Source organism: Rhinolophus sinicus, chromosome 8 (assembly GCF_057876585.1).
Source record: "Rhinolophus sinicus isolate RSI-liver-muscle chromosome 8, RSI-T2T, whole genome shotgun sequence".
In the NCBI taxonomy this organism is placed as follows: domain Eukaryota; kingdom Metazoa; phylum Chordata; class Mammalia; order Chiroptera; family Rhinolophidae; genus Rhinolophus; species Rhinolophus sinicus.
Window position 1 is genome coordinate 41,864,606 of NC_142508.1, and position 18,220 is coordinate 41,882,825.

At 54.1% G+C, this 18,220-nt stretch overlaps 1 protein-coding gene across 2 annotated transcripts; it reads left to right on the plus strand.

Moving 5' to 3' along the window:
• Positions 1–854: 854 nt before the first annotated feature.
• On the plus strand, positions 855–12,909 carry KCNN4 (potassium calcium-activated channel subfamily N member 4). Of its 2 annotated transcripts, XM_019756609.3 has the most exons (9): positions 855–1,159; positions 3,792–3,887; positions 5,090–5,517; positions 7,207–7,342; positions 9,586–9,696; positions 10,011–10,129; positions 10,519–10,588; positions 11,799–11,966; positions 12,339–12,909. In XM_019756609.3, the coding sequence occupies exons 1-8, from the start codon at positions 1,001–1,003 to the stop codon at positions 11,961–11,963; spliced, it is 1,284 nt and encodes a 427-aa protein (XP_019612168.2). In that variant the 5' UTR covers positions 855–1,000; the 3' UTR covers positions 11,964–11,966; positions 12,339–12,909. The 2 variants fall into 2 exon arrangements, with proteins under 2 accessions (XP_019612168.2, XP_019612169.2); XM_019756610.3 differs by lacking the exon at positions 3,792–3,887.
• The last annotated feature ends 5,311 nt before the right edge of the window (positions 12,910–18,220 follow it).

An 18,220-nucleotide genomic window follows, 5' to 3' on the forward strand; every position in this document is an offset into this window, starting at 1 on the left:
TCTCTGACTATACATGTGAATGGCACTGTGTACTGGGGTATATTGTGTGTGACACGAGGTGAATCTGGGTGTGGTAACTCATTCCCCGAGCATACATGCTCGAGTCACCATGTGCATGACGTGTGTCCATGTGCTGGGTGACTGGGGACTACTGCGGGTGTGTCCCTAAATATTGTGTGTCTGCATATGGCAGGTGTGTAATGTTTGAGACCCTGTGAGCGCATTTTTTCATAGATATGTTGTGTGTGGCATTTAGCTTCACTATGTCAGTACATATTGTGTCGGTGGAAGACTTGGTACACGTTGTGTTTGTATAGCTATGGGCGGACAGCACGCGGTGTGGCATCTTGGTGTGGCTGTTTGGGTCAGAGAATGTTGTGCCCATTTAACTGCAATGTTTGTGCCCATGTGTGGACAATATCTGGGTGGCTGTGTGTGCCACGGGGCACAGCCTGCCTTGCTAAGTGCCGGCGTGTGTCACATCATATGTATGGTGTCTGGGTGTGGCTGTGGGTTTCAGAGCTTGTCGGGAGTTGTGAGTCACTCGGTGTAAGTTGTGTTGTGTGCTCATGTGTGTTAGGTTCTGTCTCCGGCCAGGCTGTGTGTGAGGGTGTCCCATGGTGTCTGGGTGTGGCTAAGTGTAGTGTGTATTACACAGTACAGACCGTTGTGTGTGAGCATTGTGTGTCAGTGTCTTTACCCACGTGGATGCACGCCTCTTCCTTGCTCTGCCTCAAGACACACCCCAGCCCTTCCTTAGTCTGAGAAGGGGGGCTGAGGAGCCTCCCCTCTGCCCAGGGGCCTCCCCAGCCCCTCCCTGCCCTGCCCAGCCGTCACCACCCCCAGAGGGCACAGACTCCACTGTGCCTCAAAGCAAGAGCCCCAGAGCAACTGAGTGGAGCAGGCCGACAGCCTGCAAGCCACAGTGGCTGCCCTTTGCGTGCTGCGAGGTAGGGGACCCTGGGCAGGAAGCTGGCTGAGCCCCAAGACCCTGGGGGCCATGGGCGGGGAGTTGGTGCCTGGCCTGGGGGCCCTACGGCGGCGAAAGCGCCTGCTGGAACAGGAGACGTGGCTGGCCGGCTGGTCAGTGACACTGGCAGGAATTGGCATCGGACTCATGGTACTACACGCGGAGATGCTGTGGTTCGGAGGGTGCCCGGTGAGTGGATCCCTTATCCTGCGCCACGGGAGGGAGCCTTGGGGCTGAGTCTCCTGGGTCCAAGGAAGGAGGGGCTGGGGCCTGGACTCCTGGGTCTGAGGGAGGAGGGGCTGGGGGCTGGACTCCTGGGACCTTGGGGGCTCTCTCTGCAAAAGTAAGAGAAGAGGGGTCTCTGTGTTGCAGTCTTTGAAGGTATTGCAATTAGACAGCTGGAGGTCCAGGACCCTTGGAGATGGGGTTGGGGGTGGGAGGATGGCTGATTAGAGCAGACCAGGGGAGCAGTGACAGGAGGGTGGGGAGAGAGACTAACTTCTTCCAGTAGGCGGTGGTTCCTTGCTCCTTATCTAAAGGCTAACGTTTACCCAATACCTCAGTGGTAAAATGCAAAAACCAAAAGAAACTAGCTGGGGTGGGGGTGGGAAATGGAAGTGCCACTTGTGCACATGCACAGACCCTCCGTCTCCATCACTGAGAAGCTCCACTTTCCCAGAATCTATATGCTGTTTAGTCTGGGAAGTAATGGAGAGGTAGATTTATAGTAGCCAGAGCCCCTGGGTCCCAGGGAGGAGGGGTTTGGGGGCCCAGGCTCCCTGGTCTGAAGAAGGGGGCTTAGAACATCTTCGGGGGGACGAGGGGCTGACTTTGAGGCTGGTGAAGAGAAAGGGAAAGGACAGACGGGGCCAGGACAGGTCTGAGCAGGCTCCTGGCACATTCCAGCCCCGGTCAGGGCCGTGATGGGTCAGAATCAGTGGCTTGAGGACGGAACAGAATTGCTCAACAGGAAAGGAGGGGTTGAGACTTGTCTGGGGTAAGGGATGTGGAATTGGGCTGGTTGGGGGGTACTGATTTAAGGATTGAATTGGGGGGGATTCCTGGCGGATGGAGGCTCAGGCTTGGATTTTGGGGCAAGGGAGGCAGGCAGCTCTGAAGTGACCAGGAGCCACATGGAGGCTCAGAGCAGGCTGGCTTCCTCTGGCCAGACATCTGAGGCCAGAGCAGAGGGCACTGGGGGTGGGGGGGTGGGGCCGCCGAATCCCATGCCAACAGGAAGCATGGCCAGGGCCTACCCGCTCCCACGATCCAGCACCCCGCCCAGCAGGGGAGGTGAAGGCATGGGAGCCCTGGCAGATAGGAAGGGACAAGGGGTCACTCCTACCCCCTCCCTCAGCCTTTTCACCTCTCATTTCTTTCTTCTCTGTACTGCCTGCCAGGCCGCTGCCTCCAGCAGTGGGACTCTGGGGCAGCTGCTGTAGCTCTCTGAGCCTCAGTTTCCTCATCTGTACACTTAGGGTGAGGGTTGAAATATATGACCTTAGGGGTCCTCCTGGGTCCCCTTTCTATGACTGCCTTGATAACACCCCTGTCCTTTCCCCACCTCCATCTCAGTCTAATGAATTCATTTTGCAGGGACCCAGACACCTGCTTGTCAGGAGGGAGGGGCTGGAGGAGAGGCAGGTGCCAAACCAGGGGAGTGCAGGGCAGTGAGACAGATAGATATGGGAGGGAGAGTTGGAAAAGTAGAGAGGACCACCGGAGAAGTGGATTGCAGTGTGGGAAGGGGGGTTGCCACTAGTGGGGTGGAATTGGGGACAAGGTAAATAAAGAGACAGGAAATGTGGTGCCAGAGAAGGATGAAGGGGTGGGGGAGGGCTGGGGACAACAGCACCATTGTTCGGGGAGGGGTGGGGGGGCAGGCCCCTGGGGCAGGAAACTGGCCCTCTTTCCCTGCATTGAGGTGGGGCCCTGTGCCCTGGGAGAGCTGGCTGCATCTTAGGAGAAACAGGTGGAAGCCCAGGTGGTCCCCTCTCCCTGACAACACCCCCCAGGCAGCGATGCCCCCCAGTGAGCCTCTCCTAAGGAATCCAGCAGTCCTAGACCCCTCTAAATCCTTCCCTCAGGAATTCTAGATTCCTGCAAGGTATTGCCACACAAAGAGAGGGGGAAACCTTCTCCTTGGTTTCTGGAGGCCATGTGCTTCTGGCCAGATCTGCCCTCGGCTTAGAGAGAGGAGAGAGAGAGCAGCAGATAGGGGAAGAGGAGATGCAGGGGACAGACTGGGGTTCCTTTCTCAGAGCTGGTTCTGGGGTCTCTCAGGGACTCAGCCCCCTGGATGAAGGCAGGGGAGGGTGTCATTCATTCTTTGGGGATTGAGTGTAGTTTCTAGGCTCCACGGGAATTTAGGGGGTGGGGTGAGACTTGAAGTTGCTTTCTAGGGCAGGACCAGCTGGGTGGGGAGGGCGGAGGAGGGGCCCTCTCTAGAGGACAGATGTCTGTTTCTTGACACACACCCCCATAAGCACACAACTGAGAAACTATTTTTGATGGAGAAGGGGACAGGAATTAAGGAATGTGAGTTTCAAGGTTTCCCCTCAGGGATGTGGGTCTTAGGAGAAGAGCTGAGGAGGAGGGTGGACATTTGCATCCAGGCCTGGGCTGTCTGGTTGGGAAGGAAGAGGGCACTCCCCTTGGGGACCCCATGATGATTTTGACACTTCCCCAGAATTGAGACATCAGGAGGAACTGGGTTAGAGGTTGGGGAGAAAGGAGGCTAAGAAATTGGGAATTGAGAAGGGAAGGCTGTTTGGGAGGAAGATAGAGAGAGTCTCACCCCTTTTTCTATCCCTCCCAACAGTGGGCGCTCTATCTGTTCCTGGTTAAATGCACCATCAGCATTTCCACCTTCTTGCTCCTTTGCCTCATCGTGGCCTTTCACGCCAAAGAGGTCCAGGTAGGGCAGGCCCCGCCCCCAGCCCCTTCCTGCTCCCCCAGCCCCACCACACCTTGTCACTCACACTTCCCTTCCTCTGCCTCCTCCTGCGTTGAATCATGAGATTCCTCCCCCTTGAGATGCGTCCACACCCTCAGGCACTGGGATGGGATGAACCACGGACAGACAGAGCCTAGTGAGCAGCCCCCAGGCTCCCTTGCACACTCGTGGATGCTGAGAGTTTCTGCCCCCAGGCCTCTGTCCACTCTGCCCCCACGCAGCCTCCCTCCAGACTCAGCCTCCCAGATCACACTGCCCTCCATCGCTGAGTCCCCACCTGTTCCAATCCCAAGCAACCCGAGCCCCCAGTCCTTCCCCACTCCTGAGCTCCCCCACCTCGCTGCCAATATCCCACAGACTCTTATCCTCCTCCAGCGTCATGTTTCACTGGGACACTCAACCCCCCACCCCTCTCATCCCATCCCCCACCTCCCCAGATCCTGTTGTCCTTCTCCCATACCTTTGCATATAAAATGGGGATCATTGGCCATATGTGGTAATAATGCTCCTTGCAGTACCTGGTAAGAGGTGCCCAACACAAGTACACATTATCATTAATAGCAGTCATTCCAGCAGTTAAGTGTCCTGGGTTTATAGCCCAGCTGTGCCACTGTCCACTTGAAAGCCTCAGTTTCCACATCTATAAAATGGGGGTGATAACACTTTCAATCTCACTGTGTTGTGAGCATTCAGAGTTACATGTAAAGGGGATATGACAATGCCTGGCACTTCCAAAGTGCCCCGTCAATGTTAGTTATTGTCATTGTTAATGGTATGGCGATTACAAGTACTGCACAAGTGTCCCCAGAGAAAGGAGCAGGAGATGGCTCCATGAATGTGGAATCTAAGCTCCCAAGAGACAGGGGTTTCTGTATATTTTGTTCACCAACAACCTGGGGCACACAGTAGGAGCTCATTAAGTGTTCTTGAGTTGTAATTTCTAGAAGTGGGCTGAAACTAGGGGGGAGGGAGGAAAAAAGTAGGAGAGATGTCTTCCTCAGGTCCTGCTCTGCTCCTAGTCGACCCACGCCAGTTCCCCGCCCCTGCGCTATTTGCCTCCCTCCCGGTCCTGGCCGGCGCGCCCCCCTTATCTCCCAGCTGCAGGCTCGCGCTGCGCCTGACCTTCGTGTGACCCCTTTTCCCCGTCTGTCCCCTCCCCGCAGCTGTTCATGACGGACAACGGGCTCCGGGACTGGCGCGTGGCGCTGACCCGGCGGCAGGCGGCGCAGATCTTGCTGGAGCTGGCGGTGTGCGGGCTGCACCCGGCGCCAGTGCGGGGCCTGCCGTGTGCGCAGGGTTCTAGGACCCCGCGGATCGCGACGCAGTCCTGGCCGGGCTTCCTGAGCCAGGGGGAGGCGCTGCTGTCGCTGGCCATGCTGCTGCGCCTCTACCTCGTGCCCCGGGCCGTGCTCCTGCACAGCGGCGTCCTGCTCAACGCGTCGTACCGCAGCATCGGCGCCCTCAACCAGGTCCGCTTCCGCCACTGGTTCGTGGCCAAGCTGTACATGACCACACACCCAGGCCGCCTGCTGCTCTGCCTCACGCTTGGCCTCTGGCTCACCACCGCCTGGGTGCTGTCGGTGGCCGAGAGGTGAGGGTGCTTGGGCAGGGGGTACCAGAAGCACCTGGAGGAGCCCCCTACAGCCAGGGCCGCTGTACTGCCCTGTACGGTGGTGCAGGTGGGGCCGCGCGGGCCAAGCAGTGGAGAGGGCTGTTGTCCATTCTCATCCACGGGGTGGGAGGAGCCCACAGGCCAGCCCAGCCCTCCCGCCACCTGCAGCCTCGTCTCCCCAGACACACACAGATCCTATGAAGTCCTTTCCTTCCTGCTTCCCAGCCTCTCCTGCCTCGGGTCTCCTGGCATCTGTACGGTCTCCAAACCCAGGTGCTGGGGCCCGGCCAAGGGCTGCATCTGCCTTGGAGGAAAAGAACACCTTTTCCGAATTAGCACAGATGCACTGTGGGCTCTGGAAGAGAATTCCCTGCAGAGAGCTGGTACCCGATTCCAGGCTGCCGGCTGGACATTGTGTGACCTAATGCTGGGCCTGTACCCTTGCAGGGCCCCAGTCAGACTCTCTCTCTCAGATAAAGAAAATAGGAGTAATCAGCTAGTGGTTCTCAAAGTGTGGTTCCGGGACCCCCAGCATCACCTGGGTACTTGTTGCAAACCCACTTTTCAGGCTGCACCCAGACCTACTAAATCCAAAACTCCGGGGGGCGGGTCCAAGCAATCTGTCTTAATATGTGATTCTGATGCCCGTTCAAGTTTGAGAACCTCTGGTTTAGTGCGTCTGGCAAAGGATTCTTGAGGGGAGGTGGAGAGTGAGAAGATCTGGCTTTAGAGCTCTTCTTTCTGAGCCTGTTTTCTCATCTGTAAAATGGGTGAATTTTACAAATTCCACCATCTTTAAAGTCTCCCTGGCAATTGTAACCTTTTCTCAACTTTAAATTTCTTCATCTCACAGGACTTTGGTTTTCCCAGTTGGGAAATCGGTTAGAATCAGGGTCCATGAATGGTCCTCCCACCATGTTTCTCATCTGAAAAGTGGGAGCATGGGGAGGGAGTCAAATTTCTAAGTCCCAAGGCAGAACTCCTCAAACATGACTGCACTTTGGGATGCAGGGGTGGGGCTTGTTAACAGCACACATTCCATCCCCACCTGCAGACACTAATTTAGTAGGTCTAAGGTGTCTGGGGCCCTCATGGATGAAGCTCTCCCTGTAGACACTGATGCAAGGGGTCCATGGGCCAAAGTCGGACAAATCCCAATTTCAGATTCCTTCCTCGGCTCCACTTCTAGGAAGTGAGGGGAAAGGAGGGCACAGTCCCGCCAAGCTTTTGTAGAGTCCCACTTTTTAGTCCTGATAGGGCCACCTCTAGGCCAGACAGCATCTTTGTGGAAATTAGAAAAAAGGCACCCCTTCCTCTGGGTGGATGCAGCCCCCTGCCAGGGTCTGACGAGTGGTTTCGGGCTGGGTTTCTGCCCCTTCTCAACCCCTCAACCACACGCTCCAAATACAGCAGCCCTGGTAGCCTCGCTAAAACCAAACAGGCTTTGGAATCGGCTGCACCCAGGTTCCAATCCCACTGCCCAGAGTGGCTGAGCACCTTGCCCAGCTCACACAGCAGAGGGGAGGCCAGGCAGGCTCTCCAAAGCCCAACTTACTGGCTTTTCCTCTCAGTGCCTTGGGATTGTAGGTGTGTATTAGGAAGAGGGGATCAATCACCACGGGAACCCCTAGGAACTGGGTTTCAGCACTAACTCACCCTTCCCCACAGGCAGACTGTTAATGCCACTGGACACCTTTCCGACACGCTCTGGCTCATCCCCATCACATTCCTGACCATCGGCTACGGGGACGTGGTACCCAGCACGATGTGGGGCAAGATTGTCTGCCTCTGCACCGGGGTCATGGTGAGTGCAGCCCCTCAGAGGCCCCACCCTTATTCCCGAACGGCTAACCCCTGCCCCCAGGGAACCATGAAGCCAACGCAGGCAATCACCCCCGAGAAACTTGGGTGCCTGGACCACCTCTTGACCCCAGTCCCTCTGCAGGGCACAAACCCCCAGCTCCATTTCCTTTTAAAATCCAGGAATCCATCCCTGAAATCTTTGTTCTCTGCGGAACCTAGGACCCCAGGGACACAGGGGACACAGGCCACTAACTTCCCAGGCCCATTTCCTTCTGAAATCCAGCCCTGAGCCCCATCATCAAAGCTCACACCCTGCCCACCCCGTCACTCTCCCAATCATCTAGGACTCAGGGACCTGCTTTCCCAGCTCTGGGCTCCTCCAGGACCCAGAAATCCAGTTTCCAGCTTCCATCAAGGCTCCAGTCTAATCGTGGGGCCAGATCCTGCTTCTGCCACTTCCTAACTGGGAGCCAGCCATATATCTCTCTGGGCCTCAGTTTCCTCACCTATAAAATGAGATGCCGGTACTAGTGTACTCCTCATGGGGTTCCTGAGGAGATTCAATGAATTAAAACATGTAAAGGGTCTCAGGCAGTGCCCAGCACACAGGAAATACTGTACATGGCTCAGGGGATGGGGATGGGGGACTGTTATTGAAAGTGGTCCCAGGCATCTACCATCCCCACCCCAGCTCCTGTGTCCCCAAGGATGAGGCAGAGGCTCTTTAGCGCCAGCGCCAGATTCATTCCTCCTCCCCAGAGTTGGCCTCCTCCTGAATCCAGACAACCACCCTTACCCTTCATAGACCCAGGTATCCTGTTCCACCCCTACCACTCCCAGGACCCAGCCCCCAATGTCTTGGCCTCCACCTCCCCGAGATCTGGCTACCATTACCCATAGGGATGCAAGCTGCCAGGACATGTTGAATCCCCAAGCTCTGGGCCGACAGGTGATGGATGGGCTGGCGGGGAACTGCCTCACACACACACACACACACACACACACACACGCTCACACACTCACATTCACATTCACACTCATGGTGGTTTTGTGACAAGGAAAGAGGTGCAGAGGCTCAGCCAGGGCAACACTCCCAAAGGGTCAGGGACACTCACAGCTACCTGGGACCTCCTCCCTCATTTGACAAAGAAGAAACAGACCTAGAGAGAAGTCAACTTGCACTAGAGCTCCCAGCCCACTCCCGGGCGAAAGGCTCCCTGGCGCAGTGGAATGACAGCTAACTTCAGAGCACCACTCTGCACCGGTCTCTGCTCTAAACACTTCGCAGGTGTTAACTTACAGGGTTAATGTCCACAGGCTAATGCTGAGGCCAAGCCCATATTACAGAGAAGAAACCGAGGCACTGAGAGATGAAATAACTTGCTGAAAGCTGAGCTTGGAACCCAAGCAATCCTGGAGTTCATGTTTCTAGTAAACTGTTCTGAGTGGTGAAGAGCAGAAACACACAGGGTGGGGGAGGCTTCAGAAAGATTCCTTCTCACTCAAGGAAGAATGAGCAGGTGCCTCAGAGCAGTTGGGATTTGATGGCCTCGGAGGATCAAAGGCCTTGAAAGCAGGAAAGGAGAATGAGTGTTTGGACGCAGGTGCTCAGGCAGGTGAGGCAGCGTGAGGCTGGGGCTGAGCTGTGTGGGAGGGAGGCCAGGCATAGGAGCGCGGCCCAGACCTGGGAAGGCCTTGGAAGCTGGGCTAAGACATCTGGGGCTGTGGGAGCCTAGGAGATTAGGGTGAGAGGGGCCGTGTCAAAACCGGGGTTAGATGTCCCTGGGATCAGGGTGGGGTGCTTTGGAGGTTGGAAATGGTCCAGGAGGAAGAGGATGGGGCCAGAGTTGGGCAGAGGCTGTGGGGTTGGGAGGGTGAGGGACACCCTGGGTGACCTCGTGGCCGACTGGGTGTGAGCAGTGGGGTAGGAGCCCGAGGTCTGCCCCTCGCCCAGACCAGCCCTTCTCCCCTCCTCCAATCGTACCCTTAAAGAAAGAGGACACTCTGATGGTGTAAATACTGTGCACAAGAGTTGGTCTCAGACACATGATTTCTGGTCCTAGCTCCACCATTTGGAGCTCTGGGACCTTGGTTCTCTCTGAGCCTGTTTGCTTGTCTATCAACCAGCGGTGGTTGTGCCTGACTTCTGTGGCTGTTGGGAGGGCTCAAGGAGAGAAGTGCTGGCACAGGACGGGCCTACAGAGCCCCACAGCCCTTGGGTCATAGTGCCTGCTGTGTCCACAGGGGGTCTGCTGCACTGCCCTGCTGGTGGCTGTGGTGGCTCGGAAGCTGGAGTTTAATAAGGCCGAGAAGCACGTGCACAACTTCATGATGGACATCCAGTACGCCAAAGAGGTGACAACCGGCCTGCATAGGAGCCTCAAACCCAAACCCTCCGGGCCTCAGACCCAGGAGCCCAGGCCCCCAACCCCTCCTCCCTCAGACCCAGGAGTCCAGGCCCCCAGCCCCTCCTCCCTCAGACCCAGGAGTCCAGGCCCCCAGCCCCTCCTCCCTCAGACCCAGGAGTCCAGGCCCCCAGCCCCTCCTCCCTCAGACCCAGGAGTCCCAGCCCCCAGCCCCTCCTCCCTCAGACCCAGAGGTCCAGGCCCCAGCCCCCTCTTCCCAGAACGTAGGGTTCTATGCACTGACACTGTGCCATCCACCCGCAGATGAAGGAGTCGGCTGCCCGAGTGCTGCAAGAGGCCTGGATGTTCTACAAACACACTCGCAGGAAGGACTCTAGAGCTGCCCGCAGGCACCAACGCAAGCTGCTGGCCGCCATCCACACGTGAGGGCCGGGGTGTGTGTGTGTGTGTGTGTGTGTGTGTACGTGCACACCCACATCCACGTCCCCTCTCTGCACGGCATGTGTATACATGCCTGCACACCCACGTGTGACTGAGCAGATGTCTGCCTGGACCTCAGTGACTGTCTGTGACAATTGATCCTGTGTGTCTCGGAGTGTCTGTGGGTCCAGGCCACTGTGTGTGGGCTTCGAAACCGGGGTCTCTACCTGCTAGGGGGACTCATGGGTGCAGCCCCTCCCCTCCCACCCCTTCAGCTCTCTGGGGACTTTTCTTTGTACTGTGGGTCTCTCCTCCCCTATCACTCCGCCAAGCTAGGGCCACATCTGGGGACAAAGCTTATAGGAAAATTGACCCCTACTTCTTCCCACAGGTTCCGCCAGGTGCGGCTGAAACACCGAAAGCTCCGGGAACAAGTGAACTCCATGGTGGACATCTCTAAGGTACCAGGATCCGGTGGGAGCGGGTCTGGGAGAGGAGGGAGGTCGGGGCCATGGGCAGGGAAATCTGGCCCTGGAATGGGGGACACTAGCTGGGGCCTGGCACACATCGGCACTCAATAAAGGTTTGTGGTTGAATGCATGAATGATGCAATACAGACTTTCCTAAACCCATGTAAGGTACAGAGATCCCTTTAAAACTGAAAAAAAAAAAAAAAAAGAGAAAAAAAAGAAGAAAAAGAAAAGAAACTGCACAAAGAACTCCAATGTTTGGTTTTAAATTATTTTTATTGTCACGTTACTTACATGTGGACGGATATAAAATTCCTTCCAACTCCGACTCTTATACAATAATAAAACCAAAGCAAATTTACAAACCAAGTTCAAACATGGAAAACCAACAATTAATTAACAAGTGACATGGGGGAGGGTGACACTGTTTCAGTAAAACTCAATGCTGCTGCTGGGAAGAAGGGCCTTCACCTCCCTGGCCAAGCAACTCAGCCGGCGCGCCTCCTGCCGGGACCCCTTGATTCCACCAGTGCTCAGGGACAGTGACGTCACCCCCCTTGGCTTGACTCACAGCATCTTTTGCTTATCCGGTGGCTTCTCAATAGTCTGCGACAACTCAAACAGTGGCCCTGGGCACCAATGCCACAGTAAACACAGTCACTGATCCAGGCCCCTCCACTGCAGGGCAGGTCTCAGTAAGGAGGTGGTGGCCTAGATCCGCCAGATTTGGCCAGTGATCGTTTCCAAAGATGATCGAACCAAAAACAGAATAAAAGAATCCTCATAGAAAGTTCACATACACTCAAGGATGAAGCTGTGAATCCTGGTTTGAGAAGCCGTGAAAAGGCTACGTGGATTTTGAAGTCAGGCATTCAATTCCACAATCGGGCCTGCTGTGTCCTAGGCACTATTCTAGGTGCTGTCCTGGGCGTGTCAGTTAACTGCTCCAGGCCTCAGTTTCCTCAGCTACAAAGTTACCAACAGGATTCTCACTCGTCATGGCTTTTAGGATTTTGTACATGAAAAGCACCTAGCCAAGTAGCTGGGGTGTGATAGGTCCATAAATGGGGCCTTATTACTGAGGATAGTCATCATTATTGTAGAGGGCCTGTAAGGAGTTAGTGTGCTGGTCCGTCGCCTTACTCCTCAGGGTAGGGAGGGTGTGCCCAGCGCCAACACCGCCCACCCTCTCTCTACCCAGATGCACATGATCCTGTGTGACTTGCAACTGGGTCTGAGCAGCTCACACCAGGCCCTGGAGAAGCGGATTGACGCACTGGCAGGAAAGCTGGACACCTTGACCGAGCTGCTTAGCACTGCCCTGGGGCCACGGCAGCTTCCAGAACCCAGCCAGGAGGCCACGTAGCTGGTGAGGAGGCTGGGACTTGGGCAGGAGAGCATTCTGGAGGAAAGGTGCCTGTGGCCAGCACCCCATATGGCGAAGGGGGTTGGGGATGCAAGGCCACCCTTTCCTTTCCACTCTGGCTGTGTCTGCAGGAAAGGACCCCAAGTTCGGGGCTTGCCAGGCAATGAAGGAAGGAGACATTTCTTCTCCCCTTCGCTGACCCTCAATACCCTCTCCCTCTTTCTTTGCTTGGTCTCTATCTCTGGGCACATTCTCTGGTTCTGTCCAATGTCCAGCTGCCCACCTCTTGGTGTTGGGTATACCCGCACTCCTCCTTCCTCCTGTCCACTGGTCTCTGGCCTGCCGGTCTATCCATCTCTCTGTTTGTCTCCCCAGGACCCGCGAAGGAAGAACCAGGCTATTTTTCCCAGGATCGAGGTCAAGGACATTCTCCCTGCTACTCCTGACCCAGCCCCATGAATAAAGCACCTCAAGTGCAAGGACCTAAGAGGGCCCCCACCTTAGGGTGGGCTGACTTGCTGAGGCTGCTGGAAGGGACACTAGCTGAAGGAGGGAGGCCGTGTCCCACCCCTGAGGCCCCAAATAGGAAACTGATCACCACTACCCCACATACCCTCAACGAAGACATCCTCACTGTGCTGCTATAGATGACCTCCACCTTTCAGTTAGAAGTGGAGATTCTTGGGGGCTGGGACAGCTGGGGCCCAGAGTCCCTGATCCCGGCTGCTTCAGTTACCGCTGGACGGTAGAGCTGAAGGATCCAGGCTTGCAGCTGGGACAAGGCAGGAGGTGGCGCCCCCTGGTGGGAGAGCTAGAGAACACCATTTTTCCAGAGTTGCGGAGAGTATCCTGAGGAGGAGCGGGGAGCCAGGGAGGAGATGAAAGGGGTGGCGCAGCTCACCAATCTCTGCTCTACGGTGTAATAAAGGTTAAACAAAGACAGAAATTGCTGTTTCTTCTAAACATATATCCACATTACAAACAGGCAGGTCATCCAGTGGAAGGCCCTAACCCTGCCCTGTCTGAACCTGTTTCCCCATCTATAAAACACAGGCCTCCCTTAAGTGCCCTCCCAGGTCTGTAGGCTGGGGAGTCCTCAACAACTCCCCCCCACCCCAGATCTGAGAGCAAAGGCTTCGAATTCAGGCAGATCCTGGCTCTGCCATCCACTGGCTGTGTGATTTGGGGCAAGTGGCTTCACCTCTCTGAACATTTTATCTCACCTGCAAAATGGGGCCACCCCTCGCCCCCATGGAGCTGCTGTGAAGATTAAAACGGAGTGGCACAGAGGGTCGGGCATTCAGTAAGAACCAATACATGAATAATCATTTTTATTATTACTATTGATTTTCAGACAATGTGTGGCTGCCCTTTTTATTTTTTCTACCGCCCTTTTCCCCTTATCGCATCAGAACCTAGATGACAACCCTCCCACCCACCAGGAGACTAGCAGGAACCCCAAACTATCCTTTCACACCTGCGAGGCCTCAGACAGGAAAAAGGGAGGGGACACTTCCAGAGATCCTCCTGTACACCCAGCTCTGCTCCCTTTTTACAAATCACCACAAGACCTCGCCCAGCCCACCCTACCCCACTGTACAGAAACAGAAGCTGAGGTTTCAAGAGGAGCCAGGCCTGGAAGCTGGGACCCCGGCTGCAGGGCCCAGATTCACACCCAGCCTGTCCCACTGCTGAGCCCTCCCTCTGTGCCCTGTCAGAGGTGAGGCGGTGGCGAGTGGCCTTGGGGCTCGAACCCAGGTCTCACTTCCCGCAGCAGCTTCATTCCGCTTTGAGAAGCTGATTCATCCGCGCTTCCCTCGATTTGCGGGGAAGCCCAGGCTGCCGGCCATCCTCCCCTGCTGAGCTATCTTTGGATTTCCCTGCAATCCACAGCCAGCCTCGCCCTCAGCCCTGCTAAACTGGGGCCTGCACCACCCACGGCCAGACGGTCCTTCCTCCAGCCCCAACCCACTTGGGGAGTAAAGGAGACAGGAACTAGACAAGACCTCCGAAGACATTTCCATCCTGCAGGAAACCCTCCTCAAAGTGTCACCAGGTCCCCTGCCAAACTCATTCCTCCAGGACCACTTTCCTCACCCCACCCCCCTTCAGCTGGCGAACTCCTTCCTACTCTTGCTTTAGGCTTCGGTTTTAATGTCCCCTCCTCCAGGAAGCCCTCTACAAAGCTCCCACAGCCCCATGAACCTGACTCTATCACAGTAATATTTATTGGGCCAAGTACCATGTTAAACCCTTTGTATAAATGATCTCACAAAATCTCTACAAAACAAGGCAAAGTGGGTTCTGTTTTACAGATTAGGAAACAGGTACAGTGAGATTAAGAAACCTGCCCCAGGCCATAGCAAAAAGGGGAAGGAGCTGGGATTTGACCCAGGCCGCCCGGCTCGGGCCCCCAGCACTCAGCCCACTGGCCTGTTCAGGCACTCGGAGATCATTACACCATATTTTCATTTTTGTTCACTATCGTGTCCTCAATGTCACAGGTGGGCCTCAGTGACTTTCACTGAATGAACACACTGAATACCTGGGGTGGCCCTAAGCCCCTCACTTTCTACTGCATGTTGGTTTCCACTAAGACAAGGTAGGAACTGGTTAGAAGGGGCTTTTGACTAAGAAGCTAAGAGAATACATGAGAGATTCCTGTTCAGAATTATCTCAGGTCTGCCCCCCACGCCCGCAACTGCCACCATTCTCCTCTGTGGGCGCAGGTCCTGACAGCCCCCCTCCAGCAGTTTTTGCACTCCCTTTCACAGAACGCTTACTTCCTGAAGGCCCTGTGCCAGGGGCTGGGGCTGCAGGCATGAGTCAGAGCGCTCTGTCCTCAGGCTCAGTCTCATGGTGACTTGTGGCCACTTCCCTCTTCCACTTCTGTTTCGCCTACACTCCCATGAGGACGGGGTGGAAAAAAATGGGTCCAGAGAGGGGTTTACCAGGGTTAGAGAGCCATCCAGGAGCTGACATGGGGTCCAAGCTCTGGTCTCTCCCCTTCCACGCACCCCCCAGCCCCTCCCCCAGGACCTAATACTACCCAGACTTGACTGGGCCCTGCCGGTGCTCAAAACCCTTCCATGTGCCCCCCACCTGCCCTTCTGTTAGTCTTGCTCTGAAGCCTAGCTCATTTTTCCTTTTATTATGTAAGATCCGTTTTATATAAAGTACACAAATTTTAAATGAAGTCCCAATGAATTTTTACAAATGCATTCACCTGACTAGCAACCACTCAGATCAAGCTAGAAATTTAGAGCCCCCTAAAAGCTCTCGTTCCCTCCCAGCCGATACCCTCCTCCATTCAGTATTTGCTTCTTGGGCTCTGCACCACGGCTGAGCAACCCACCCAGGCTCCCCATTCTTTTGCACTGCAGAGTAGTGTTCCATTGTGTTAACACACCCACAGGCCTCACCGGAGGGGCGCTTCAGGTTCTGCCTGCCCCACTCTGGGGTCCCCTATTCCTGGCTGCTAACTATTAAGCAAACAGTTCCTCCTTGTGGGTTTTCCCCACACTAAGCAATTCTCGGACACCAGCTGTGAGTCCTGCAAGAATAACATAGTGAGATTTTGTTGACTGTGAAACTCAATCCTGACTCGATCTACCTGGAGATGGGTCAAATTCCTATCCTGGAGATAGGATAGGACAAGATGGCCCCACCACACACTTTGGCCACCAATCACAAGTCCAGGTTGTCACCTGTGTTTCTCGTCCTGGTGTGGAATTAACCCCTGGTCGTTCACAAAAGATGAAAGCACTCATAGACTCCACAAAGGAAGTTTTCATTCCAGTTGGGGCAGAGACAGAATGCCCATGGCAGTGTCCAAAGATGATGGCTGCCTCGGGGAGTAAAGAGAGAAACACCGCTGGGGGTGGGGGTGGGGTGTCGCCCGGGCAGAGTCCAGAGTCTGAGAGTGGACGCGGCACCTAACTTCAGGTTAGCTTTTTCTCATATAAGAAAAGGGAGTCAGTGAGGCAGGTTTGAGGGCTGACATCCTTCCTAGGGTCTGGTCTGTTTGAAGACAATATTATCTCCGGACTCTGGACTCAGCCATAGCGGCCTAGGACTTTAATGCGTCACCAGTAAAAACTGCAAGAAGTTGTAAATTGGATTCCAGTGTCCGGGCGCCTGAGAATTAAGAAATTGCTCTTTCCCAGGTTAGGATGTTGTTCATTAACAAGGTATGGGTGGCCTTGAGAAAGGGAACAGAGTTCTTCAGTTAATCGGTGAGGGGAGAAACAAAGAGAAAACAGATGAATATCAGGAAGGATCAAACCACAAACAAACTAAGTCTAATTACAGGTGGCTCGATAGCGAGCTATGCAGTGAGTTAAACTGCAAACGAGCTAAGTCTAACTGCCTTATTCCCTGAATTTCACCCTTACACTTCTGATTAACTTGCTATAGATCAGAGGTTCTTACAAACCCTCCCTCGGGTTCTATTCATTTGCTAGAGCGGCTCAGAGAAACTCAGAGAAACATTTAACTTACTAGATCACTGCTTTATTATAAAAGGATAAAACCAAGAATAGCTGGATGGAAGAGACGCAAAAGGCAAGGTGTGAGGAAAGGGCACGGAGCTTCCATGCTCTGACTGTGCCACTCTGCCTGCTTTCCTCATGGCCACCAAACCCAGAAGTTCTCTGAATCCCCTCCGTTTGGACTTTTGATGTAGGTTTCATTAGTCATAGTTGATTAAATCAATGGCCATTTAGCAATTGATTCAACCTCCAGCCCCTCTCCCCTTCTGGGAAGGGGAGCAAAAAATTCCAAGCCTGTAATCATATGGTTGGGTCCCCTGGGAAACTCGCCCCCATCCTTAGTGGGTGCTTTCCAAAATCACTTCATCAACGTAACAAAAGACCTTTATCACTCTCATCACCAAAAATTCCAAGGGTTTTAAGAGTTCTGTACCAGAAACTGGACAAGGACCAAATCTATGTTTATTATGATATAAATCACGGTATCATGGCTGCTCCTGCCTTGGGGCTCCTCTTTCCTCCAAACATTCTTTGTCTTAACTGCCCACCACTTTCCTCTCCCTCTTGCCCCACCCACTTAGAACAAACACCGCCAGTACTCGTCCAGTTCTTTATTAAGGTCCATAAAGGAAGCCGTATTATCTACATCAACACCAGATTGGCAGTCCAAGGACCTGTGTTGAGCTTTGATGCTGCGTGGAATAGCTGCCAACATATAAAAACCAGGGGAGTGGTTTTTACAATTTGGAGGGGATATTAAATTATAAGACTCTCCTTTCTTTTACCAGGATGAGCTGGCCCTTCTTCAATTCAATTCCAACCCCTCTCTCCACTTTTACCCTGTCTGCACCCATCTCACCTCCTTGAGGACCCGGTTCCCAAGTCTCCTCCACTCTCTACGACGCCCATCAGCATACAAACATGCTGTGATTTCTCCCATCTTCAAAATATCCCACTGGAACTTTAAGCACATTAGAGACGCCATTTTCCTTATAGTTCACTACATATTCACCAAACTGCAAAACATCTGGAATTGAAATTCAGTCTTTTAGATATTGCAAAATAACTACCATGAAAAAGAACCAGTAGGAAATCCTTTAGAAGTTCTTATAGAGCAAAATCCTGTTACATGCAACAGTATGGAAGACTTTCACAGACATAAAGTGCTAAGGAAGCCACACACAGACCTGTCCTAAGACTTCATCTCTATAAAGGTCAAGAGCAGGCACAACTGATCGAGTGACTGCAGTCAGATCGGTGGGGGCTCCCGGAGTGAGGGGAATTGACAGGGAAAGGGCACAAGGGAAATTTCTGGGTGTTTGGAAGTGTTCTCTATCTTGACCTGGTTCGCAGTTACATGATTATATATATTTACAAAAAAATCATTGACCTGTATGTACCCTTAAGATCTGTGCCCTTATGCACTTTACCACATTTAAGTTACAACCCAACAACAACAAAAAAATACTTATAAACTTATCCTTATAAAACATGTATGCTATTGAGAAGTTTCCGCAACATAGTTAGACTGGGGATAAAAAAGCCATGTTTTTTTCATGGTGGACCTCACGTCCATCTCCAGCCCCACTGCCCCGTATCTCTGCTCCCTTAGTCGAGCGCCTTCTCTTTGGAATCCTTTGCTCCCTTGGCACCAGTCATTACCTCTCCTGAAGCTCCTGCTCCCTCTCAGCAACTCTCTAGGAGGCTGGTCGTTTCCCTGGTCCCCAATGTGGGGGGCCCCAGGGCCTGGTCTCTCTCTCTCTCCTC

What these genes read in the sequence shown, in the direction of transcription:
- KCNN4 (XM_019756609.3), top strand. Translation starts at nt 1,001, where the DNA reads ATGGGCGGGGAGTTGGTGCCTGGCCTGGGGGCCCTACGGCGGCGAAAG. An exon ending in TGTGGTTCGGAGGGTGCCCG is followed by an intron (nt 1,160 to 3,791) that starts GTGAGTGGATCC and finishes CCCTCCCAACAG; the next exon opens with TGGGCGCTCTATCTGTTCCT. An exon ending in GCCTCTGCACCGGGGTCATG is followed by an intron (nt 7,343 to 9,585) that starts GTGAGTGCAGCC and finishes CTGTGTCCACAG; the next exon opens with GGGGTCTGCTGCACTGCCCT.